Source organism: Protobothrops mucrosquamatus, unplaced genomic scaffold (assembly GCF_001527695.2).
Source record: "Protobothrops mucrosquamatus isolate PMUCROS unplaced genomic scaffold, P.Mucros_1.0 scaffold_165, whole genome shotgun sequence".
NCBI classification, from domain to species: Eukaryota; Metazoa; Chordata; class Lepidosauria; order Squamata; family Viperidae; genus Protobothrops; species Protobothrops mucrosquamatus.
The window spans coordinates 90,012-117,265 of NW_015386241.1; the positions used below are offsets into that span (position 1 = coordinate 90,012).

A 27,254-nucleotide genomic window follows, 5' to 3' on the forward strand; every position below is an offset into this window, starting at 1 on the left:
ATATTGTTTGCAACACCTCATCATACTTGCATTTACATTTTTGAAAGGGCAGCAAATGGACAAAAGATGATACCTCCCACTGTCTAAATATGGGATCAGATTTCAGTTCATTGCGTTTAATGAGTGACAGACATGAACCTTTCCCCTGGCTTTCACTTAGCCCAGCTCTACAATTTTGTAATCTTAGCAAAACATTTGTGAATTATGTGCTTGCCCCTTGGCTCTTAACAGTGGCCAGAAATGGCAACCTTTATTTGCATAGTTCTGTCCTGGTTTGACCTTTTTTTCTACGCTTCCGGAGCAGAAATGCAGTTCATTTAGCATTCACCATTATAAATGTATTTTGGAAAACTGCAGAGAAGACAAGGAGGATTATGTGATTTATTTATTCAAGTCAAAGGTGCATCTATTTGAGGGATGGGGCAATAGGTTAACTACAGATCTCTATTCAGACCTGCATTTTAGTAATTATGAAAATAAAATCAAAGTCTCATTTAACCCAGGAGTGGGTATTTAACTGGCAGGAACTCACCAAGGTTGAAATTTGATGTTTTCTATGACTGCTTCATACAGATAATCCTCCGCTTATGACCACTACTGACCCTAAAATTTCTGTTGCTAAGCAAAATAGTTATTGAGTTTTCCCCCATTTTACGACCTTTCTTGCCACAGTTGTTAAGTGAATCACTGCAGTAGTTAAGTTAGTAACGCAGTTGGAAAATGAAACCGAGTTCGCCGTTGACTTTGCTTGTCAACAAGTCGCAAAAAGGGACCACATGACCCTGGGACACTGAAACCGTCGTAAATATGAGCCAGTTGCCAAGAGACTGAATTTTGATCACATGACTGTGGTGATGCTGCAACAGTCGTAAGTGTGAAAAATGGTCATAAATTACTTTTTCAGTGCTGTTGTAACGTCAAACAGTGACTAAACGAATGGTTATAAGTCGAGGACTTCCTGTGTTGTTTTGAAGTGGAAGTATCAGCAACTGTACTGAATTCAAATATGGCCTTCGTCTCAGAGCTGTAGGCTTTAACAAATATCTTCTTTTATAGGGCATGATCTTTGGTGGAAATTAAAAGACAGAATTATTGCACCTAATTGAGAAATGTTCCCATAGAATAGGCCTGTGCAACGTGCTTCAGACCGAGAGAAATATTGCCAAAATGCAGGCTCTCTCGAGCTGAAGTTGATATGAGTATAATTAATGTAGTTGAGTATGATTAATGTAATGCAATTAATGTGCTATTCTCCATGGGCTTAATAGAGTGAGCGTGTGTAATATGTTTAAGAGTCTATGGAGTGGGCAGCTCTAATTAATAATAAGGAAGCTCTTTTGTCATATTAAGAATGACAGTATGGCGGCCACTTTGGAGAATTTTGTTTAAGTTCTAGGTGCAGAAAATGCAGCTCATGTGGCCTGGCAGCATCTGTTTTGGATGGCTCATAGTCTGGTAGAAGGTGTGTGTGTGTGTGGGTGTGTGTGGGTATCATCTTTTCACATGCGCTTAATTTGGGTGAATTGGCGTCCTATCACATTCATGTCCCAAGGGGGCTTTTATTTCAAAGGCAGTTGGACTTTCTGTTTTTTCTTTAAGACATTTTGCTTCTCATGCAAGAAGCTTCTTTGGATTGAACTGCAGAAGCTTCTTAGATCAGGGGTCCCCAACCCCCAGTATTTGGACCAGAACCAGGCTGTGGCTTGCCAACAACCGGTCCGCACAAACAAGCAAAGCAGGCAGCACACAAAACCACGCTCCCTCCGGTCTGCGGAACCGGTCCCTGGTGCTCAAAAGGTTGGGGACCTCTGTCTTAGATGAGAAGCAAAATGACTTAAAAAAAAAAAAGGCAGAAAGTCCAATTGCCTTTAAAATAAAAGCATCTTTGGGACAACCGTGACCTGGATGAATGGGAACCTCAACAGAAATATCACATTCACGATCTGCAGTGAGGCATCTTTGAACCCATGCATAGAGATATAGTGGGCTAGCTGCCATGAGCAATCTGTGGCTGCTTCACTCAGTCCTGCTGTACCTTCTCACAACTCTTAGGATGTACCTGGTATTTAAATGCTGCACCATCCAGTTTTCCTCCCCCCCCCTAATGTTTTCCCACAAATGTAGAGTCTGTTTTGGGGGGGTTGGTTGTCTGACATTGTAGAATTGACTGTCTGGCTTGTCCCCTAAATCTGAGACTATGTTAAGACAGTGAGACTGGCCCAGGTCACCCAGCTGGCTTTCATGCCTAAGGTGGGACTAGAACTCATTTTCTCCTGGTGATTGGCCCAAAGTCACCCAGTCGGTTTTCATGCCTAAGACGGAATTAGAACTCACAGTCTCCTGGTTTCTAGCTTGGTGCCTTAACCACTAGACCAAATTGCCACCATCCAATATTTCAGAGAAACTCCCTCTACTCAGGAGAAAATATGTGGTAGCCTTAGCTTCCCCCCCTTTTTTTTTTCTGTAGCTTAACTAAGCACAGAGATATTTATGACCACAATTGAGCCTGGAATTTGGGTCATAATTTATAACTGTTATTAAGTGAGGTGCCCACATGACTGCCTCAGTCAATGACCAGATCCTGGCTCTCCCAGCTGTGGTCATTAAGCGACTGCACAGGTTGTTAAGTACATCAGGGTGGTAGAGTCCCCGGGAGGCCTGATGTAGGCCTGGCCGGCACTCTGTTTCATCCAAAACCTGAATTCACATCAAAGTCTTATTATTTTGAATATTTTACTTCTATAGGCTTTGATTGTCTCTGTTCTCTTTGTAGATTGACAGATTCGATTTGATGGACAAATCAGAGGTATAATCTGATTATCAGACTTAACTCTGAATTTTGGTGGTTAAGATTCCTACCTATTCGGTACAGGATTGCTTTCAAACTGAAGTAAGATTTGTTTAGAAAAGGATTATACACATACTTCAGTGTGACTAGTAACATGTTTGTCTTTGTCTTATTTCATTTTTATTCTGCAAAGCGTTTATTTCGGGGCCATGACTAGAATGAGCTGTGCCATATATAGCAATATAAGAAATTCTAATAAGATGAATCATAAAGTTCAAATTGCAACACGAGATTTTTTCCCCAAGTAGGCAGCTAATGATCTTAGGGTGCTTCTATTATTCATGGTCCCTTCTATAAAAGTTGGATTCATTCTATGGTGTGACTTAACGCTGTAGATGAGGGGTCCCCAACCTGTGGGCCGTGGGCCATTACCGGTCTGTGGCCTATTTGCAACCAGGCCGTGTGAGTGGCTGGCTGGTGCGCACATGCCCTAGTCACACGAATATCGCGGGCGCTCAGGGCCCCACTCAGGGCCTCGCTTGCGTGAACGCTCAGGGCCTCATATCACCACTTGGGGCCTCACTTGTGCGAGTGTCACAGGCGCTTGGAGTCTCACTCACCCAAGCGCTCGGGGCCTCACTCACGCAAGCGCTTGGGGGCCTCACTCGCATGTCACAGTTGCTCTCGGCCCCACTCGCGCAAGCAACAGGTGCTCATGTACTCGCATGTGTGCGCACACATGCTTGCCCCTCCCACAAAACCATCCTCTTTCCCCCCCCTCTCCCTGTCTGGACCGCCAACCTGGAAAGATTGGGGAACTCTGCTGTAGATAGATGCATCCACACCTCTCCAAAAAGTCTGTCCTAGTTGGTTCCAAGTAAGCATGCATAAAAAAAAAAGTGTGGGTGGATACTATACAGGTAATCCTCGACTTACAACTGTTCACATAGCAACTATTGAAAGTTACACCAGTCCTAGCAAGGGCTACTTACAGCCTAGGTTTGAAGATAGAAATGGCCACTCTGCTGTCCATAGTCACTTGATTACATTTTGGCTATTTGGCTACCAGCCCACATTTGCATTTTGGGGCTGAATTCAGCCTGAACTGCTAAGAAAATATGGAAATGCATAAACAAGCAGAGAATGTAATTTTTTTTAAAAAGGCCTTTCCGAACATAAGGTATTTTAGCATATTTCTTGGCAAACTCATATTTTCCCCGTGATTTACCATCCTGCAAATCAATTAACATAACCTTTTTTAAATTTCAGAGTAAATAACTTTCTGTTTTAGATAGGTGCAGTACATCTCAAAAATTAAATGAAGATGACTTTTTTTGGTAACTGAAACAAATCCAAAGAATAGGATAGTACTTTCAAGGAACAGTTAAATGTAGACTTCTGATATATCACCAATTGTGACGCACACTTGTGACGTAACAGATCTCTGTTTGGCAGGTTACATTTCTGCATTTTATATGCTTCTGCATTTTATATTTTATTATTTTTCTGCATTTTATATGCTTCTACGCTTATTGCATTTACACATGCAATTAATGTATATAATGTCCATACATAAAATCCCATCTGGACTTAACAGACACTCTCATTTAATGGACACTCTTTTCTCTTAATCAAGGGATTATTGTATCCCCAAAGAGGAAAGTTGATTGATATTTATTACAGTTCCCAAAAGGTGATCACATGACCCCGGGGTCACTGCAACCGTCATAAATAGGAGCCAGTTGCCAAATGTCTGAATTTTGATCCCGTGACCATGGGGAATGTTGCAATAGTTGTAAGTGCGAAAAACGGTCATAAGTCATTTGTTTTAGTGCCACGGTAACTTCGAATGGTCACTAAACAAATGGTTATAAGTCAAGGACCGCCTGTAAATAAGATGGAAGTGGTGAAAATGGAAGGATTTACAACTTGGGGGTTCTTTGTGTTTGTGTTTTTCTATGTAAGAACCTACCTTCCTTTTTCTCCCTTCCTTGAACGCAACAGGGCTGCATTGCTCTTGTTTGGCAGCCCAATTTGGGATCTAATAATTTTGCTATAATTAGCACATTCAGTTAGCAACATTTAAACCTGATCTGGGGATTTGCACAGCCTTTCTTTTCCTTTCCCCCCCCCCTCCGGCCTGCTAACTTCACGGCTTCGGCTGTCTGCCTGAAGCCGAAGTGCAGCTGCTGTTTTCAGTCAGCTGGCGATGAACGTTTGTCATCGTCCAATGCCAGGAGTGACGCTTGTTCAACTTGACCAGATGGTAGACGAAGGAAATCTCCCACACTGAGAGCTTGCCCCAAAATAACAGCTTCTTCATCCCCTCTCCTGTGCATGGCCCCTGCGTCACCTCGCTCTTTATGGCCTGACAACATGCCTTATTTCGCTTTGCCTGCTGTGGCCTGTTGTGCTGTTTGGTGGCACCTCTCTTGATGACAACTTGCCAGTTTTAATTGTGAATTCTGATTCAGCTTTGGAGAGCTTTCAGCCCCTTAGAAGGGGAAAATGGGCTCTGCTCTTGGATATTAGCACTTTCTAAATCTGTGGAGTCCTTGATGCTCTCTGAGCTTGGCTTACTGATGTCCCAAAGCTGCTTTTCCAAAAGGCAACTGGACTTTCTTGATTTTTTTCCCCCTTGAAAATGTTTTGCTTCTCATCCAAGAAGCTTCTTCAGTTCAGAACTGAAGAAGCTTCTGGGATGAGAAGCGAAATGTGTTCAAGGAAAAAAACCAAGAAAGTCCAGTTGCCTTTTGGAAAAACAACTTTGGGACAACCGCAATCTGGATGATTGACAATATCCGTAGACATTGGCTTACAGATGTTTCATTATCTGATCTGTGTCTGATGATGGTACTTAGTTGGGTAATGAAACATTTGAAAGCTAACAGCCAAGCTCAGAGAGCACCAAGGACTTGACAGTTTAATTCTGAGTTACAAATATTCTTTTCTTTTTGGCACTTCTAAATTCCTTTTAATGGAATTAGCTGATGGCAGTGGAACATCTACGAAAGGAGAAGTGGAGCAGGGCTGTTATGATGATCTGCAGGCGATTTGAGGAGCTTGCCAATTTTGGAAAAGAAGCCTTTATTCAAAATAACTTCTGGGTCATACAAGTGTAAAGGCTTCTGGAGAACTATTTAGTTATTTCTATATATAACATGGAAGTATACATATATACATGTGGCTACTTCTACTGTTTCATCACAAATGGGGAGAAGACTAAAACATATGAAGAACAGTTGTAGGAATTGGGTATGTCTAGTTTAATTAAAAGAAAGACTAGGGGTGACATGATAGCAGTGTTCCAGTATTTGAGGGGCTGCCACAAAGAAGAGGGGGGTCAACCTATTGTCCAAAGCACCACAAGAAGCAATGAATGGAAACTAATCAAGGAGGGAACCAACCTAGAACTAAGGAGACATTTTCTGACAGAACAATTGATCAGTGGAACAGCTTGCCTCCAGAAGCTGTGAATGCTCCAACAATGATAGTTTTAAAGAAGAGATTGGACAGCGATTTGTCTGAAATGGTATAGTGTCTCCTGCTTGAACAGGGGTTTGGACTTGAAGAACTTCAAGATCCCTTCCAACTCTGTTATTCTGTTAAGATGGAAAGGGGGATTTCTAGTCAAGAGAACCCAGTGTTATTGAATTAAATAATTAGTCCTTTCTAATTGGATAATGAATGACTCATCAGATGTTGCTAAATTACAACTCCTTTCACTGAGCTCCATTAGCTAAGGTCGTAATATAACAACTTCTAGATGTCTGCTTTGGGCATCCTTGTCTGTCTTTATGGAAAAGGTCTGAAGATCCAGAAGAAATCCCAATTAAGTGACAAGATACACTTCAAGAACTCTTCCTAATAATATTGGAAAAACATGTGATTGCATAGACTTGTGTTACAATATGAAAAAAGTAATGCGATTGTGTCTCGGATTAATACTTCAAGTCTGATTGTGCTATTATCTCCTCTCCTTCTTACACCCTAGTGAATCATTCAGGTGTCTGTCTGGTCTGCTTCTGAACTTACGTTTTCCAGAACTTAAAGGATGTTTCAGCCCTCGGTCCTTATGTAACAGTACTTGCATGCTTCTGACAAAGTCATCACTCTTCTACATCTTGTCCCTGTCACTTGGGTGGAAATGGTGGTCCACCTTCTTTCTCATAGGAGGCACCTTCCCCTTTTGCCAAGTTGTCCTGGGTTGACTGAGAAATACCACCTGTCCCACCATCCTGCTCTCCAGCTGAGGAGGCCACTGGGTGGAACTGATAAGCAGCAAGTGGCATATAAGTGGGACTGCAGCTGTTGATTTCCAGGTATTTGCCCCCATTGATTTTTCCTCCATCTATCTCTGCTGGAGAAGGGCACCACAACTTAGGGTCTCCTTGAGCTCTGTAAGACAATAGTGGGAAAGGAGCACTGAAGCAGAATAACAGAATAACAAGAGTTGCAAGAGACGTTGGAGTCTTCTAGTCCAGCCCTCTGCTCAAGCATTTCAGACACCAGACACCATTTCATTCAGACACCATTTCAGACAAGTGGCTGTCCTGTCTCTTGTTAAAAACCTCCAGTGTTGGAGCACCCACAGCCTCCGGAGGCAAGTCCTTCCCCTGATTAAGCGGGAAACAACAGCTGTGTGGCATCTGTCAGCCAACCCCAGTGAACTTAGTTGGGAGGAAAGAGGAGAGCACCTCCTGACCAAGGAATGGCAAGCAAATAAGTCCTAGGTCAGTGATGGTGAACCTTTTAGAGACTGAGTGCCCAAACTGCAACCCAAAACCCACTTATTTATTGCCGGGTGCCAGGTGGTGTGGTCCACTGGGTGGGCATGGCTGTGGTGGTCATGGCGGATTGGGTGGGAGTGACCAAGGTGGGCGTGATCACCTCGATGTTGCTCGTGGGGAGGGATGCCTGTGGGGGCCGGGCAGGGTTGAGGGAGATCCAGGGGGTCTCTGCCAGGTGGGGCGGTGGCCGGAGGCTTGTCCTGCGGGGTAAGGCGAGCAGGGCGGGGGTGCCATTGTCACAGGGCAAGGTGTGGCAGGGGCAGGGGAGGCTGCTGCCTGACACCATTGACCTCTGCACACAGAGGCCAGCGAGTGCATGGGTGCTGGGATGCATTTGGCCATGTGGGACCTCGGCGAGTTAGTGGGCGGCTGGTTGAAGAGGGACAGTTGCCATCTCCAGGGCATGGCCTGTGTGCCTACAGAGAGGGCTCTGAGTGCTGCCTCTGGCACACGTGCCATAGGTTCGCCACCACTGTCCTAGGTACAAAAGTGCCTTATTCAATTTGCACAGAATGACCTGTAAGAGTGCATGTAATAGTTTGAGATTCTGGCTTAGCATTTGTCTGCTTTAAAGTTCCCTGAGATTTGGGTTGCTGTGCATTAGTTATTTATTTACTATGATCCAAGATCTGACAGAAACAATAACACCCCAAATATGAGAGAAGAAGAAAATTATTCTCAACTCTCCACAGTGGAATGTTNTAGGGTGGATTTTATACTGGGTTTTTTAGGAATTTGGAAGACACAACTTTAAATTTGGTTTAATTCGGTTTTAAGGGGGGGATTGTATATATGTTTTGGTTTTAAGTATGTTGTGCGCCGCCCTGAGTCCCGCCGGGAGAAGGGCGGCATATAAATTAAATTAAATAAATAAATAAATAAATAAATAAATAAATAAATAGTATTTGGATGGCCATTGACTTTGCTTGTCAGAAGCCAGCAAAGAAAATTACAAATAGTGACAACATAACTAGGGAATGCTGCAACATCATAACTGACATTGTAATATGATCTCAGGTGGTTGGAACTCTAAGGCCAGTTGTATCACTATTTAGTGCCATTGCTGAATGAGTGGTTGTTAATCAAAGACCAACAGTATTTTGTTTTGTATTCTCAAAAAAAAAGAAGTGATGGTGATGACATGTTTCTAAAGAACTAATGAGTGTCATTTTAAATAAAACTTTTATGCATGTATTCTATTTTCCATGAAATTCTTTCTATGAATAGGGATTATGCAGTGTAGCCTTCACAAACTTGGTTCTTTGAAGATATGTTGTAATCACAATTTCTGTATTCCCTGCCAGTATAGCTATTGCCTAGCTAGGGATTATGGGAATTATGGTCTTTAGAAATATGAAGGATCCTATATGGGAGAATGTTGGCTTAGAAAGCCTCCATATAAACCTTGAGATTTTATTAATTGCAGGCTACTTTGTATTTATAGATATAGCTGCAGGGTAGTTTTTGCTGTAATTGAATTTTTATGAAATTTGTCTTCATGTTTCCGTATAAATCAAGCAGGAGGGTGCATGCATAGGGATCAATGGGTGACAAAGAAAAATGACTGGAATAGCTATTTTGGTTTTTTTATTATCCCATTTCCTTCAGGAGATCAAAGCAGTGTGCAGAGCACTGCCTGTTTTTAATTTTTCCTTACAGCATCATAACGTAACATTCCAGAGTAAATATTCCTAACAATTTGTTCCTCTTCATACTTATAATTCTTAATCTCTATATATACATATTTTTCTATACAATACAGTCTCTAATTTGTTTCTCTATATACTAACATACAATTATATATATTTCTATCTTAACACTAACTTAAAACCTGAACAGTTCTCCTTGATTCACACCAGTAATAAAATTTGTCCCAGATTTCAAAGTAATCTGACTCTGTCTTGTCCTTCATTTCCAGTGTGACCCCATCCATATCAGCACACGATAAAATTTTATATAAAATCTCTTCCTCTGTTGGAATTTCTTTATTCCTCCAGTTTTGTGCATACGCCAATCTAGCAGCCGTGAGAATGTGTAACATCAAGTAAAATATCCCTTTGTCGTATTTCTGCATGGTTATGCCTAGTAAGAAGAATTCTGGTTTTAACTCTACCTCTATCATTAGTATTACTTCCAGCCATTTTTTTATCTTGTTCCAAAAGTCACGGGCTTTTGAGCACTCCCACCACATATGTTAATATGTCCCTATTGCCAAATATAAATATATGCTTTGCATGTGAAATGGGCCTTATTGTTGAGGAACAGTGAGAAGCAACAGGTTGTCGTTAAGCCAGAGCTAAACACAGATAAAGCTAGGATGAGATGGTTAGAAGGATCTGAGCATTTCATTTCATTTCATTTCATTTTATTTGATTTATATCCCGCCCTTCTCCCAACGGGACTCAGGGCGGCTCACAACATATTTAAAACAAAACATACCCACAATCCCCGCCTAATAAAACCAAATTAAAACCAAATATTTTAGAGTTGTGGTATTAAAATTTTCTAAAAAAACCCAATTTAAAATCCTCCCTAGGCCAGGCCCGCTTGTTGGAAAAGCCATGTCTTGAGGGCGCGGCGGAAAGTAAGGAGATCCGGAATCATCCGGATCTCGGGGGGTAGTTCGTTCCAGAGGGCAGGGGCACCCACAGAGAAGGCCCTCCCCCTGGGGGTCGCCAGCCGACATTGCTTGGCCGACGGCACCCTGNTTTGCACAGAATGACCTGTAAGAGTGCATGTAATAGTTTGAGATTCTGGCTTAGCATTTGTCTGCTTTAAAGTTCCCTGAGATTTGGGTTGCTGTGCATTAGTTATTTATTTACTATGATCCAAGATCTGACAGAAACAATAACACCCCAAATATGAGAGAAGAAGAAAATTATTCTCAACTCTCCACAGTGGAATGTTTTACAAGGAATGCAACATTAATGCCCCTGATGATAAGTCTCTGCCATGTAACCATGGCTAGTAAGCCAAATGCAGGTTTAACGTTGTTAAAATGAAGATAGTGATCTGATTGGAGATAAATAATAGTTGCTTCTTCTGTCCTACTTTCGCCCAAGATATCCTTTAGAATGGCCATCCAAATAATATTTAACCCTCTGATTCTACAGTGCTTCTCCCTGTACATTGTAACCCTTGGTTAGTGATGGCAATTAGGACCAGAGTTGCTGTCACTAAGTGACACGGTCATAAAGTAAGACTTCATGTGATCGTGCTGCTTACTATTAGCAGTTGTAGTCCTAATTGTTGTCGCTAACCAAGGATTACCTTATCACAAGGTACAAGAAGAAATACTATAGAATCGGAGGGTTAAATAGTATTTGGATGGCCATTGCCTTTTCCATTGACTTTGCTTGTCAGAAGCCAGCAAAGAAAATTGCAAATAGTGACAACATAACTAGGGAATGCTGCAACATCATAACTGACATTGTAATATGATCTCAGGTGGTTGGAACTCTAAGGCCAGTTGTATCACTATTTAGTGCCATTGCTGAATGAGTGGTTGTTAATCAAAGACCAACAGTATTTTGTTTTGTATTCTCAAAAAAAAAGAAGTGATGGTGATGACATGTTTCTAAAGAACTAATGAGTGTCATTTTAAATAAAACTTTTATGCATGTATTCTATTTTCCATGAAATTCTTTCTATGAATAGGGATTATGCAGTGTAGCCTTCACAAACTTGGTTCTTTGAAGATATGTTGTAATCACAATTTCTGTATTCCCTGCCAGTATAGCTATTGCCTAGCTAGGGATTATGGGACTTATGGTCTTTAGAAATATGAAGGATCCTATATGGGAGAATGTTGGCTTAGAAAGCCCTCCATATAAACCTTGAGATTTTATTAATTGCAGGCTACTTTGTATTTATAGATATAGCTGCGGGGTAGTTTTTGCTGTAATTGAATTTTTATGAAATTTGTCTTCATGTTTCCGTATAAATCAAGCAGGAGGGTGCATGCATAGGGATCAATGGGTGACAAAGAAAAATGACTGGAATAGCTATTTTGGTTTTTTTATTATCCCATTTCCTTCAGGAGATCAAAGCAGTGTGCAGAGCACTGCCTGTTTTTAATTTTTCCTTACAGCATCAAATTCGTGAGATAGATGGGGTTGAGAGAAAGAGAATAGCCCAAAGTCACCTAGTCATCCTCTATTACTACAGGTGGTCCTCGACTTACAGCCACAACTAAGTCCAAAATTTCTGTTGCTAAGGGAGACAGTTGTTAAGTGAATTTTGCCCCATTTCACGACATTGTCATAGCAGATATGTGAATCACTGCAGTTGTTAAGTTAGTAACACGATTGTAAAGTGAATCTGGCTTCCCCATTGACTTTGCTTGCCAGAAGGTCGCAAAAGGGGATCACATCATAATTAATGTCATAAAATATGAGTCAACTGACAAGTGTCCCAATTTTGATCACGTGACTTGTGGGGGATGCTGCAAAAGCCATAAGTGTGAAAAACGGTCATCACTTTTTTCAGTGCTGTTGTAATTTTGAGCAGTTACTAAATGAACTGTTGTAAGTTGAGGACTACCTGCACAGGTGGACTTGGACCTGCATCTTTCCACTCTTAGTACAGGTAGTCCTGTACCTATGACCAGTTGCTTAGCAACCATTCAAAGTTAAACAGACCTCCCCAGGGCTACTTATGACTCGGATCTGAAGTTCCGATAGTCCCACCCCCCTCAGTCACACGACTACATTTTATGCAGAAAATCAGCATTTGCTTCTGTTTTTGGCAAAACACTGACAATTGAGTCACACTTAATGACCTCAGTGTTTCGCTTACCGTAAAATGAAAAGGTTATATTGTAAAATCGGATTGTCAAACTGACCGTCCCAAATTATGACCTTGATGGGAGGCTCCATTATGGTCACAACCCGAGGACTACCTATAGTCCAATATCATAACCAGCACCCTTCGCTAATTCTCATTGTGATCTGGTCTCGAGAGCCAAAACTGGAGATCTCAACTGAACTGACATTTTCCAACCATGAAGCTTTAGGGCAGTGGTTCTCAACCTTTTTAATGCCGCGACCCCCAACCGGTCATAAGTCAAGGACTAAACTGGTCATAAGTCGAGGACTAAACCGGTCGTAAGTCGAGGACTACCCAACCGGTCGTAAGTCGAGGACTTTCCCTGCCCGGGAGCGCCGCGCATGCGTGGTTCCGCCCCGTGCGCCGGCCGAGGCGTAGCTGGCAAGCGGCAGAGACGGAGCAGGCTGACCACCAGCTGGCCCAGCTCAAGGGAGGTAAGGCACCCGCCGGAAAAGGGGGAAAAAATGGCGGACAGCCTTGCTTGGCGACCCCCGTGAAATGGTCGATCGACCCCAAATGGGGTTGCGACCCATAGGTTGAGAACCGCTGCTTTAGGGTTACCTTGAGTCAGCGGCTTTTCCTCCGTCTCACCGAACATACAAGGCTGTAACATTGATAAAATGGAGAGTGACATTTTCATTATCTGGACATTCTTTATTATAATTTAATTTATTATTATTATAATTTAATTTATATACCGCCCTTCTCCCGCAGGACTCAGGGCGGTGCACAGCGTATTAAAAACAGTACAAATACAAAACATAAAACTACATAAACCAAGCATATGGCTGTAATAAATAGTCTCCTCTGTATAATAAGCTGATATTTTTCTGAGGGGACTCTTTTTTCCCCCCTCAGTATTTTACCTCAGTGGTTAAGAGACCATGATAATTTGCTTGGCATTTTTCCAACTTGCTGGAGATCGTCTTTGTCGGAATGTAATCATTTTGTGTGTAAAAACAAATAATGAGCACAATATTGATTTGAAGCTTTCATAAAGAGAAGCTGTTGGCAACAGGCTAGGTAGGTCTTTCAGGTTTCAGAGCTCTAATGGGGACAAAATGTACCAAATGCGCCTTTTAGAGGTTTCTTCAACACAAATGTCATTTTAGATACTCACCCCTCCACTTGCCGTGATGGTTATTTTCACACTGCTTTTAAATATCCAGCAACTGACCTCACTTTCCCTTCCTTCCTTGGCCACTATTTCTTTTAGCCACCTAATGATAGTGGGCATCAAAACATTTGTCCATCCTTGTCTTTCCTTTTTCCTCATATTAGCTTTGTGTGCCAGCTGAACAACAAAACTGATCCTCTGTCCCACAAGAAAAGAAGCCAAGGCATTATAACTCCTAATATTATATATATCCTCATCTTTTGGATAGAGATGAGATTTCCTGGGACTGGAGATAGAACTTTTTCCAAAGGCAACTGGACTTTCTTGGTTTTTTTTGAGGGGGGGGGGGAACTTTTCACTTCTTCAGAAGAAGCTTCTTGGATGAGAAGTGAAACTTTTTCAATAAAAACAACAACAAAGCCCAGTTGCCTTTTGGAAAAAGCACCTTTGAAACAACCATGTCCTGGATGATTGAGCATCTCCACAGATTCTGGAGGTAGAATTTTCCGCTAATAGGAAGCTGTTCTAGAAAAAGTGCTGTGGAACTTAATTTTCTTCTGGAAAAAGAGCCAAATTAACAGGCAATAACAATAATCTCAGATAAGTATATGCTAGCTATTTATTTATTTATTTATTTATTTATTTATTTATTTATTTATTTATTTATTTATTTATTTATTTATTTATTTATTTATTTATTTATTTATTTATTTATTTATTTATTTATTTATTTATTTATTTATTTATTTATTTATTTATTTATTTATTTATTTATTTATAATACAGTTAAAACGAAGATGGACATAACGTAACATTCCAGAGTAAATATTCCTAACAATTTGTTCCTCTTCATACTTATAATTCTTAATCTCTATATATACATATTTTTCTATACAATACAGTCTCTAATTTGTTTCTCTATATACTAACATACAATTATATATATTTCTATCTTAACACTAACTTAAAACCCGAACAGTTCTCCTTGATTCACACCAGTAATAAAATTTGTCCCAGATTTCAAAGTAATCTGACTCTGTCTTGTCCTTCATTTCCATTGTGACCCCATCCATATCAGCACACGATAAAATTTTATATAAAATCTCTTCCTCTGTTGGAATTTCTTTATTCCTCCAGTTTTGTGCATACGCCAATCTAGCAGCCGTGAGAATGTGTAACATCAAGTAAAATATCCCTTTGTCGTATTTCTGCATGGTTATGCCTAGTAAGAAGAATTCTGGTTTTAACTCTACCTCTATCATTAGTATTACTTCCAGCCATTTTTTTATCTTGTTCCAAAAGTCACGGGCTTTTGAGCACTCCCACCACATATGTTAATATGTCCCTATTGCCAAATATAAATATATGCTTTGCATGTGAAATGGGCCTTATTGTTGAGGAACAGTGAGAAGCAACAGGTTGTCGTTAAGCCAGAGCTAAACAGATAAAGCTAGGATGAGATGGTTAGAAGGATCTGAGCATATGGTGTTTGCTGCAGATGAACATATAGTCTTCGTTGCAGTGTTTCCTCACTTCACCTCTGGCCCATAAATGAGTGTTTCAGATGTCGGTGAAAAAATTCTATCATCACAACATGCCATTAGCAATTTGTTTCAGGACACATCTCTTTGAGCAGCCTTAATTTAGTTAATATATTGTTTTTTTCTCTCCAATAATGTTTTATCTTTTTCTCTCTCTTGACAGATCTTGAATCTAACGGTGATTTAAATAATGATGATTATGAGTATGAGGATGAAGCTAAACTTGTCATATTTCCAGACCACTATGAAATTCCTTTACCCAATATAGAAGAACTGCCAGCACTGGTGAGTGAATGAGAGAATGGGATAGCCAAAAAGAGAAATTTAAGGAAGTCAGTTGACTCTTTCAACATACAGGAAAACCTGTATAGACTTGTTACTGCTGACACAGATTATTATACTTGCCCAAAGTGTATTATGTCATGCAAAGATGGTCAACTACAAGATTCTGGGATTTTTTCTTTTAAAAAAATACATCTATTTATTCTATCTGCATACCATTTTATTAATACAAACCAAAGTGGATTAAAAACTGATTGTCAGCAACTGATTATTATCAGTCCATAATAAATATAATTAAAATTAAAACAATAAAACATATGAAGGATTTGGGCTTGGCTAGTCTAAAAAGAAGAAACAGGGGTGACATGATAGCAGGGTTCCAGTATTTGAGGGGCTGCCACAAAGAAGAGGGAATTACGTTATTCACCAAAGCATCAGAGGGTAGGACAAGAAACAATGATTGGAAACTGACCAAAGAGAGAAGCAATCTGGAATTAAGGAGAAACTTCCTAACAGTGAGGACAATTAATTAATGGAACAGCTGGCCTCCAGAAATCGTGGGCGCTCCATCACTGGAGATTTTAAAGAGACTGGACAGTCACTTGTCTGAAATGGTATAGGTCAGTGATGGCGAACCTTTTAGAGACCGAGTGCCCAAAAACTGGCCCTGCCCCCATTCCACCCCCTGCCCCNGAAGAGGGAGGCCGGGCGATTATCTGATGACGCAATGAGGGTGGAGTAGTAATTAGACCTCACCACCCTCATCGCCACTAGGTAGGATCTAACATGTATCCTTACCTGTGTTCGGTCGGATTCGGTTCGGCTAGCCCTCCAACTGCTCTCTAGGCGTCTTTTCCGGCGTTTCATCTCTCTCAGCCCCTCGGTGAACCAACTGATGAACCAACTGATTATTATCAGTCCATAATAAATATAATTAAAATTAAAACAATAAAACATATGAAGGATTTGGGCTTGGCTAGTCTAAAAAGAAGAAACAGGGGTGACATGATAGCAGGGTTCCAGTATTTGAGGGGCTGCCACAAAGAAGAGGGAATTACGTTATTCACCAAAGCATCAAGAGGGTAGGACAAGAAACAATGATTGGAAACTGACCAAAGAGAGAAGCAATCTGGAATTAAGGAGAAACTTCCTAACAGTGAGGACAATTAATTAATGGAACAGCTGGCCTCCAGAAATCGTGGGCGCTCCATCACTGGAGATTTTAAAGAGACTGGACAGTCACTTGTCTGAAATGGTATAGGTCAGTGATGGCAAACCTTTTAGAGACCGAGTGCCCAAAAACTGGCCCTGCCCCCATTCCACCCCCTGCCCCGCCCCCGCTCCACCCCCATCCCGCCTGCCCGCAGGGCCACTCACCACCTCCAGGGCCCACTGCAGATCGCCCAGCAGCGCCATGGCGGCCACGCCCTCTGCCTGCGCCCCGCAGCATCAACTGTGCACGATGGGGCGTGAGGGCAGAGTCTTGTCTACTCTGTCTGGCTGCCATGTTCTTGGCTGCACTGGTCTGCATGGGCCATGCTCGGGGGCGACTCTCCTCCAGGGGGCTGCTGGTGAGGAGGGGGTCACGGGAGGCAAGGCTGGGACAATGGCACGTGTGCCCACAGAGAGAGTGCCGCCTCTGGCACCCATGCCATAGGTTTGCCACCACTGGTATAGGTTCTCCTGCTGGAGCAGGGGGTTGGACCAGAAGACCTCCAACATCCCTTCCAGTTCAATTCTATTCTAATCAAAGTGGCAACAATTCAAGAATAAATCTTAAAAATAGTGATGAGAAATAGATAAAAGACTTCATAAGCAAATCAAATGAAATAACAATGGCCAATGAATCAATAAAAGTAATTTAAAGCAAAATAAATTAAAATTAGTGAGGGCAAAATTTTCCACCAAATGCTCTGTGGAAATTTTTTTCGGTAGCTTCCAGAAGATCAGAAAGGATGGAGCAAGTCTTAATTCTAAGGGGAAGGTACAGGTAGTCCTCGACTTCAACCAATTTGTTTAGTGACCATTCAAAGTTACAACGGCACTGAAAAAAACAACTTATGACTGGTTTTTTTTTCATACTTATGACTGTTGCAGCATCCCCATTAATGGCCACATTATCAAAATTTGGACACTTGGCAACTGACTCATATTTATGACAGTTGTTATTAACTTAACAACTACAGTGATTCACTTAACAAGTGTGGCAAGAAAGGTTGTAAAATGGGGCAAAACTCGCTTAACAACTGCCCCACTTAACAACAGAAGTTATGGGCTCAATTGTGATCATAAGTCAAGGACTACCTGTATTCCACAACATTAGAGCACAAACTGAGAAATAGCACCTCCTGGCCTCCATTTCTGTTACTTCACCCAAGGCTCTTCTGGGAAGAACATACTGGATAGTCTAATCCAGGGCTTTTCAACCAGTGGTACGGGTACCACCTGTGGTACATTGGCACCTGGCAGGTGGTACGCGACCATCCTAGAAAAGTGGTAGCAGGGGAGGGGAATGAGCTGAACCAGTGGCAGCACTGCACAAGCCTGAGCGAGAGACAGCTGGAGCTGCAAGGCTGTCAGGGCTCAGCGGAAGCGCCAGGATCAGTGCCGCTTTCCAGCTGATTGGCGCTTCTTCAGGGCTGTCAGGGCTCAGTGGAAGTGCCAGGATCAGTGCCAGGCTCCAGCTGGAGCTCGGCGCTGATCCTGGAGCTTCTGCTGAGCCCAGAAGAAGCGCCGATCAGCTGGAATGTTGCAGCATCTCCAGGGTCTTGTGGTTTACATTCAGATGCTTGGCAATTGATTCATATTTATGATGGTCACAGTGTCCCAGGGTCATGTGAAGTGACCAAAACCTGCTGCAACCATTCAGCAGACGGGGGGAATAAAAACCAAACACCATCCCACCCCCGCTGCCAATCCTCAACAGAAATGCTCACAACAATGAAAATCTTGGACAGCAAGAAGAGCGCGGCCGGGCAGGCAGGCAGGTGTCTTGCTCGGCTGTGGCTTGGGGGATACTTTTTTCAGTGCCATTGTAACTTCAAACAGTCACTAAGTGAACTGTTATAAGTCGAGGACTACCTGTACTTTATCACTTTTTTCATTATTTTTTTTTGGTCATCAAGTTTTTGACCCCTTGCTAGGTGACTGTTGGTACTCAGATGTTGCCATATCCTAAAAGTGGTACAATGGGTGAAAAGGTTGAAAAGCCCTGGTCTAATCCACACAGGAAAAGGGGCTCCTACAGATACGTGGGTACCAAGCCATGTATGTGTTTATGTTGCCATCTCTAAGAATTCCTAGTTAGCCTCAAAGGTCAACAAGGCAATGTGTGCAAATGCTTACAGTTTAAGATGTCTAGAGAGTATCTCTGAGAGCACAGGAATTTATTTTCATGATCTCAACTAAATTTTGTATGAACCCAGACATAGTTTCTGTTTTGGTTGCATATCAGGTTTTTGTCATTTCAGCATAGGAAGAGAAAGGCAGTGACATTTAATTGATTTTCCTACTTAGGCAGATGCTTGCAAATCCTTGCAAATTCTGTTCCACCTTTTTCACCTTCTATCTAAAACAGTGTTTCTCAACCTTGGCAGCTTGAAGATACGTGGACTTCAACTCCCAGAATTCCTCAGCCAGCCGTGTGTGTATTGTGAAAGACAGATTCAGGGATGTCAATTCATACCTCTCTTTTGAATTTGCCAGATAACTTTAAGCAAATCGGTGTTTCTCAACCATAGTTCCACTATTAATTTGCAGTTTTTGGATGCAGTCAGAGTAATTTATACCACAATTGAAAGGATTACTGGGATTATGTGAGGGTAACAATAGGTCCTCCAGAGGACTACCTGAAAATGTTTACTATTGTTAGTGTTCTTGGTTACAAGCCAACAACAAACAACAACAAAAGGACCAGGACAAACCAAATAATCATTCTGCCTGCCTTTGATGTTCAGCTGAATTTTCCCTCCACTCCAGGTGACAATAGCTTGTGATGCAGTCCTCAGTTCGAAATCTCCCTACAGAAAGCAAGACCCAGACTCATGGGAAGAAGAGCTGCAAATCTCCAAACATGCCAACACTCTGGTGCAAATGGACAACGGGGTCAGGATTCCACCAAGGTGAGATTGTTGTGTTTTATACACAAAGAAATGAATTATTAAGGGAAGGAAGGAAGGAATATTTATGTTCCTCTATAGCAGTGGTTCTCAACCTTTTTAATGCCGTGACCCCCAACCGGTCGTAAGTCGAGGACTAAACCGGTCGTAAGTCGAGGACTACCCAACCAGTCGTAAGTCGAGGATTTTCCCTGCCCGGGAGTGCCGCGCATGCGTGGTTCCGCCCCCTGCGCCGGCCGAGGCGTAGCTGGCAAGCGGCAGAGACGGAGCAGGCCGACCACCAGCTGGCCCAGCTCAAGGGAGGTAAGGCACCCGCCGGAAAAGGGGAAAAAAAATGGCGGACAGCCTTGCTTGGCGACCCCCGTGAAATGGTCAATCGACCCCAAATGGGGTCGTGACCCATAGGTTGAGAACCGCTGCTCTATAGGTAAGGAAATATCTCTGAAACGATGACCCAACGGGGCACGGATTGTCCAGCAGTAATGAAAAGGAAGCTGTTCTGGTCATATTCTAAAGGGCTCATGGCATAGATAGAGAATACACAGCTGTCAGTTCAGAATTTTCTGAATTGATGATGGGATTGGGAGAGGAATGATCTCTCGTTATGATTTTGTTTCTATATATTGGGACTCTGATTCATGATGGCTGAGGGACGAAATATATTCCTGTTTCTTTAAATCGATAACTAAATCTTTTTTAGTGTAAAGAAGTAATCCTAAACCAACTCATTACAGATAGTTCTCGACTTAGCACAGTTAGTTTAGTGACCGTTCAAAGTTACAACGGCACTGGAAAAAGTGACATGATCATTTTTCACACTTAACGACCGTTGCAGCATCCCCATGGCCACATGATCAAAATTCAGACGCTTGGCAACTGACTCTTTTTTTTTATGACGGTTGCAGTGTCCCGGGGTCATGTGATCCCCTTTTGTGACCTCCTGATAAGCAGAAGTCAATGGGGAAACCAGACTCATTTAACAACCGTGTTACTAACTTAACCACTGCAGCGATACACTTAATAATGGTGGCAAGAAAGGTCATAAAATGGAGCAAATTTCACTTAGCCATAATCTCACTGAGCAACAGAAATGTTGGGCTCAATTGTGGTTGTAAGTTGAGGACTGCCTGTATATCATAATGCAATGTTGGCATGTTCAGGTTCAACCAAATTGATGCAGATTCATTCTGGTTGTGACTTTGGGTATCCTGAAGACATTTCTTTCCTTCCTTTGACTGCTATGGGCATCTACAGTTAATTGAAGCGGGTGGGATGGATTTCCTAAAATAATAAATAAATGAGGTGATCTTTTGCTAATCCAATTCCGGGTAGCTGAAAAACGAAAGTCAGCTTCATGCTGCCTGTTTGACTCTGGCAATTTGTTTTGCAGTGGCTGGAAGTGCTCCAAGTGTGACTTACGGGAGAATCTTTGGCTAAACCTCACTGATGGATCAATACTTTGTGGCAAATGGTTCTTCGATGGCAGTGGAGGAAACGGACATGCGCTCGAACATTACAAGGAGATGGGTTATCCCTTGGCAGTGAAGCTTGGAACGATTACTCCTGATGGTGCAGGTTAGTGAAAGCTTGTGCTGATGATCAGCAGCAGCCTTTTGATCTCTGTACGTTGTTTTTCACTACCGGGTTTCCCCGAAAGTAAGACCTACCCTGAAAATAAGCCCTACCTTGATTTTGGGGGTTGGGCCTAATATAAGCCCTAGTTTGGGGGCAAAGCGCATGTCATGTGTCTGATTAACGAAACACTTAAAAGGACTTTCAGGCATATTTTCTCCTAAAAGCATTTATTAAGGTTACAGAGATGTCAGTACAGCATGGTGGAAATGCTTAGGTCTGGCTTCTCTTCCGTTACGCATATACATTCTAAGCATTCCCCCCCCCTTATTTTGGGGTCATGGTTCACATCTTCCAATCAACTTGGAAGATGTGATTTACTTCCGGTTTCTTTTTCCCGGGCTATTTTTATTCTCCTCCCTTTTTCCCTGTTGCCTGGTTTAACTATAAAAATACCAGACAGTTCTGCATATTGTCAAAGCAAGAATATACAGTATTTGCAGCGTTGACATCGCACACCTAAAAATCAAACTAGGGTAGGGGTGGGCAGGTGGAGCTGCCCCACGCGTTGTGCACCCGCTTACCGTTGCAGCCTGCCTCTCCTCGCTGGCCTACTTCTTCTGCGGCGTCCCTTGGCCTGCATTTCGCAGTCAGAGGCCTTCTGGGAAAGGCCTCTGACTGCAAAATGCAGGTCGGGGGACGCCGCAGAAGAAGTGGGCTGGCTGGGCGGGGCTGTTGGTGCCGGAGGTGAGTGGAAAAGAACCCCCCCACACACAAAATAAGACCTGGTGCCTCTTTTGGAGGCAATTTTTTTTTTTAAATAAATAAGACCAGGTCTTATTTTCGAGGAAACACGGTAGCACTGTAGAGATAGAGTTACCAGTGTCCTAAAGGTGCTTTTTCAAAAGGCAACTGGACTTTGTTTTACCCTGAAGACGTTTCGTTTCTCATCCAAGAAGCTTCTTCCATCAGAACTGGATTCATATCCTACCCAGGCAGAAAACATACAGGTAGTCCTTGACTTACAACAGTTCGCTTAGTGACCGTGCGAAGTTATAACGGCACTGGAAAAAGTGACTTATGACCATTTTTCACACTTATGACCATTGCAGCATCCCCATGGACATATGATTTGCATTCAGATGCGTGACAACTGGTTCATATGTATGACGGTTGCAGTGTCCCAGGGTCGCGTGATCCCCTTTTGCGACCTTCTGACGAGCAAAGTCAATGGGGAAGCCAGATTCACTTAATAACCGTGTTACTAACTTATCAGCGGCAGTGATTCACTTAACAGTTGTGGCAGGGAAAGTCGTAAAATGGGGCAAAACTCGCTTAATGAATGTCTCACTTAACGACAGGAATTTTGGGCTCAATTGTGTTTTTAAGTCGGGGACTGTCTGTACACCGGGGTTCCTTCTGAAATGCGAGTGGCCTTTGCTCTGTTGTCCTTTCACAAGACCAGGAAGACCTGACTCTTCTCCCAGGCATTGGACTTAGGATGTCAATAGGGGGAGGCTTCAACAAGAGTGTATATGATTTCTGGTTTTATTGAGTCTTTATAGGGCTTTTTTTGTTTCTTTCCCCCTGCTTTGGTTTAATGCAGTTCTTTGTTTCTGTCTTGTTCAGCACCCAGAATTTCTTGGAAAGATCCACGGTCATAGAAAATGGATAAGCAAACGAAATTGTTGGAGATGTAACTAGCATTTTGCTAGTTTTAACTTATGCTTCCAACAGCTTTGGGATTAATTAGATGCCCCCCCCCCAAAAAAAAATCCAACCCCAACTTTTCAAAACCGATGTGACAATATGGGGTACATTTTAATGTTCGCATATATTTTATGTAGTATAATGTGCGACTCTGTGTAGATTCGTCGGTAGCCTGATATTTTCTTTGGCTTCCTTTACTGCCTACTTGAAGAGTATTTTAAAAACAGAAGCTTAAAACTGAGCTAGGGCATATTGATGAATTAAAATGTATTCTGAAAAGGCAAACATAGATAAATTCGATTCATTAAACTTTCTTAGGCTCTTCCTTAAAAGAGTTCAAACGGCATATCCTTTTTTCCTTTTCCAGAGAAGCCATGTAAGGTAGGTTAAGCCAATAGATAAAGGTAAAAATTTCCCCTCTCCAGTCAAGACTGAATATCTAGGGCAGGGGCCTGCAACCTTGACAACTTTAAGACTTGTGGACTTCAGCTCCCAGAATTCCTCAGCCAGCATAGCTGGCTGAGGAATTCTGGGAGCTGAAGTCCAACAAGTCTTAAGTTGTCAAGCTTGCAGGCCCCTGATCTAGGGGGTGATATTCATCTCCGATTCTTAATCAAGGGAGCCAGCATTATCCAAAGACATTTCCATGGTCATGTGGCCAGCAGGACTATATGCTGAGGCACATGGAATGCTGTTACTTTCCCACTGAAGTAGTACTTATTTATCTACTTGCGTTGAACTGCAAGGTTGGCAGGAGCTGGAGCAAGAACAGGAACTCACCCCATCATGCGGTACTCAAACCCGGACTGTCAGATTTCCAACTGACAAGCTCGGCGTCTTTAACCGCTAAGCCATCTTGCTCCCAGGTTAAGCCAAGACGGTATCAAGTCCAAGGTCTTCCAGTGATGTTTTGTAGCTGAATGAGGACTTGTGTTCAAATTGGTCTCTCTCAACTTTAGCAACTTTTATGATGTGTGGACTTCAGCTCGCAGAATTCCCCAGCCAGGCTGTTGCCTGGGGAATTCTGATAGTTGAAATCCAGACATTTAAAGTTGTCAAGGTTGAAAAACACTGGGTTAGATGAAGTCCAAGGCAACAATTTGACCTCAGTGGGACTTCAGTAGAGACAAACAATTTGAAGTATTGCTTTGTTGGTTTTTTTTGGTTCTGTGGCATTCTGCTGGGGGTAATCCTTTGTCGCTTCTCTCTAGCCGGACATTGATTGCTCTTAAAAATATCCATGCAAGGTCCATTTAGAGCCACACTGACGCAGAAAAGTTGACTGGGTGTCATGCTGCATCGTGACTTCACTGAAAAAGCATGAGGCCTCTCTGAACTTATGTTTATAGAAGGGAACAATAACTCGCAGTGGGAAACAGAGGCTTTCTTAAATTGGAATGCCAGCAAAAGGCCATGTGTCGTATCTATAAATGCCAATGGCATCATTCTAGGTGGACACAAGGAGGGAGAATGCTGGGCTTCATAAATGCTTGGCAGAAGAATAAATAGAGGTTTCCCCTCCCCCCAACATTAAGCAATATATTTTCTGAAAAGTACAATACATGATAATGATGATGTTATCCATTCAGTTGTGTCTCATTTAGAGACTAGACTAGACTAGACTAGACTAGACTAGACTAGACTAGACTAGAATAGAATAGAATAGAATAGAATAGAATAGAATAGAAGAGTTGGAAGGTACCTTGAGGGTCATCTAGTCCAACCCCCTGCCCAAGCAGGAGTCCCTACACCCTTTCTGACAGATGTCAGGCTCTTGGTGGTTTTATGGGCCAGGTCTCTCCACATCTTCCAATCTTGCACTATTTCTTTGAGTTTTTCTATGCTCTGGCGGGTCTCAGCTTTGATAGTGTCCAGCCACCATGTTTTTTGACAGCCTGGTTTCCTTCTACTGCTAACTTTTCCCAACATAATTGCTTTCTTCATTGAATTCCCCCACATGACATGGCCAAAGTAAATGAAGCACAGTTTCGTGATTTTGCCTTCTAGTGACCTGTCTGGTGTTATGTGCTCCAGGACTTGCTTCTTCTTAGTCACCTTTCCTGTCCAAAGAATACACAGGAGACTTCTCCAACACCACAGCTCAAATGAATAAAGATATACATAGAAGGGCTCAAATATATAGAACAGTTCAAATTTGAAATGCTATCAGTAATAACATGTTTTGTGTCGTGCTACTTAGCTTAAGGGGATTTTAGCAACAAAGAAAAACAAATTTAAAAATTCACAGGAGATCTAAAAATCTAGGCCATTCTTCTTTTGATTTGCTAAGATCTGCTGTTTACAACATTATGGTTGTTGCTGGAACAATATCCTAATGAAAAATCATGAACTATTCATCATCGAGTGTATCTTCATGATGAGCAGATCTTGTCATATTTGTAATTACTATACTTGATCTTCTTGTCAATATTCCCAGTTGTAGTTGAGTCTCTATCACTACAGCAATAGTATTTTCCATTTGATCATTTGCAAATATTAAGAGCCCAAGAGAAAGAAATCCACATCAGCCAGATTCTATAATTTGCTCTGAGAGAAAAAACAGATATGGAGGTAAAGCTCACCGGTGCCAGTTTAATTTAAGGGGACTTGCAATATAAAAGGGTTAAACAGATGTAAACAAGGGCCATTATGACATCTGTCTCCTGCAAAGAAGTCCTTTAGTTAGCTTGACTGAAGTTAGAGACAGTGGCTAGAATCATTCTTTGCCAGTCCTGTAATTCCAAGTGGGTTGAATTACAATAACTCACTGTGTCAACATCCAGCTCGAGAATCCAAATAAAAATCCAGGTTCATTCTGTTTCTGAAACTCTTACTGTTTATTGAATACACAGCATGGTAATGTTGAAGCAAAACTAACTCTGAGGTTCCCAGACACCAGTTCATAGAATTAAACAATACTTTCCCCAGCCAAAACCCCCAATCTCTCACGGAGTCCATGTAAACAATTTCACTTTGGTGTGGGAACCGTCTGCTCCCTCTCCATACCTGCTGCTGGTGTCCTTGGAAAGGTTTCAGGCTTTCATGGTCTTCAGCAGAATTGTAGGGGTTTCGTTTCTCCATCTAACCCATTCTAAAGCAACACCTCCCCCCTTATTCTAATGGCAAGTTGAAACAAAGAGGCACTTAGCTGCCAAAGTTTCATTCTTGACACACTGTCTCTGGCCCAAAAGAATGAATAAATGAATGAAATGCATGACAATTTATTTATTTATTTAATTAAATTTATATCCCCCCCACCTTTTCTCTTGGAACTCAAGTTAGTATACAGGTATTCCTGGACTCACAACAATTCATTTAGAGACTGCTTGATCATGGTCACATGATCAAAATTCAGACACTTGGCAACTGATTCATATTTATGATGGTTGCAGTGTCTTGGGGTATGTGATCACTTTTTGCAACCTGCTGACAAACAAAGTCAATGGGGAAGCCAGATTCACTTAATAACTGTTTACTAACTTAACTGCTGTAGTGATTCACTTAACAATTGTGGCAAGAAAGGTGGTAAAATGGGGCAAAATGTAACAACTGTGTTGCTTAGCAATGGAAATGTTGGGCTCAGTTGTGGTCATAAGTCAAGGACCACCTGTGTACATGCTCCTGAATTCTTCCCTAATGGCAAGTCTCTTTGGATAAATTGAGCTGAGAATAGTCACTGATCCAAAGTTACCCTTGAGTTTTGGTGACCCTGAATTGGGCAGGTCCTTATCCTGCAGCTTAGCCACTATTGCATAGTGTTTATGATTTGCTGAAAGTTGACTTGGAATCTTAAATTGCTTCTCCTTCCATAGTAAATAGAGAATTTCTGTTAGAAATTTTTTGTTATCATGCCTCCATGATATGTAGAACATGAAACTGTTAAATGCTATTGATAGATTACATTTGGTGAATTGTCCCTTTGTTCTTACTTTTGCAGATGTTTATTCCTTTGAGGAAGAGGAGGCTGTTGTGGATCCTCATGTCGCCAAACACTTATCTCATTTTGGAATTGACATGCTCCAAATGCATGTGGTAAGTGACTTGCTTTTTATGAAGTTGCTGTCCTAAATTTATTCATGTATTTATTTGCAAAATTTATTGGCCCCCTATTTTACCTCAGGATAACTCTTACAATCTTAAAATGATAAAAACTATACAAAACCTAAAAGACATAAATAATATATTGTAAGATCGACCGAAAATGCGATTTAACTATGGGATCCATGTATTGATTACAATTACTTGGATATTTCAGCAGGGGGAGACATAGTCAAGTATACAGTGTGTCTCAGCAATTGTAAAATAAGGTATTTTTATGCTGAGTGGCAGTTTCCTTTTGGGATGAATGGGATGTATGATTTTTCTTTTAAATATTCTGGCTTACTACGTTGGTAAAAATCTTCTTCTTCTTCTTCTTCTTCTTCTTCTTCTTCTTCTTCTTCTTCTTCTTCTTCTTCTTTTTCTTCTTCTTCTTCTTCTCCTTCTTCTCCTTCTTCTCCTTCTCCTCCT

The 27,254-nt window shown here is 41.8% G+C and overlaps 1 protein-coding gene across 1 annotated transcript in view; it reads left to right on the forward strand.

Annotated features, from left to right (window-relative positions):
* Positions 1 to 27,254, forward strand: part of USP13 (ubiquitin specific peptidase 13) — a 94,739-nt gene that overhangs the window by 32,749 nt on the left and 34,736 nt on the right. The window contains exons 4-7 of the mRNA XM_015821465.1: positions 15,227 to 15,348; positions 19,324 to 19,466; positions 20,854 to 21,038; positions 26,683 to 26,777. Of these exons, the coding sequence (XP_015676951.1) occupies positions 15,227 to 15,348; positions 19,324 to 19,466; positions 20,854 to 21,038; positions 26,683 to 26,777 (545 nt within the window). The remainder of the gene's footprint in view (positions 1 to 15,226; positions 15,349 to 19,323; positions 19,467 to 20,853; positions 21,039 to 26,682; positions 26,778 to 27,254) is intronic.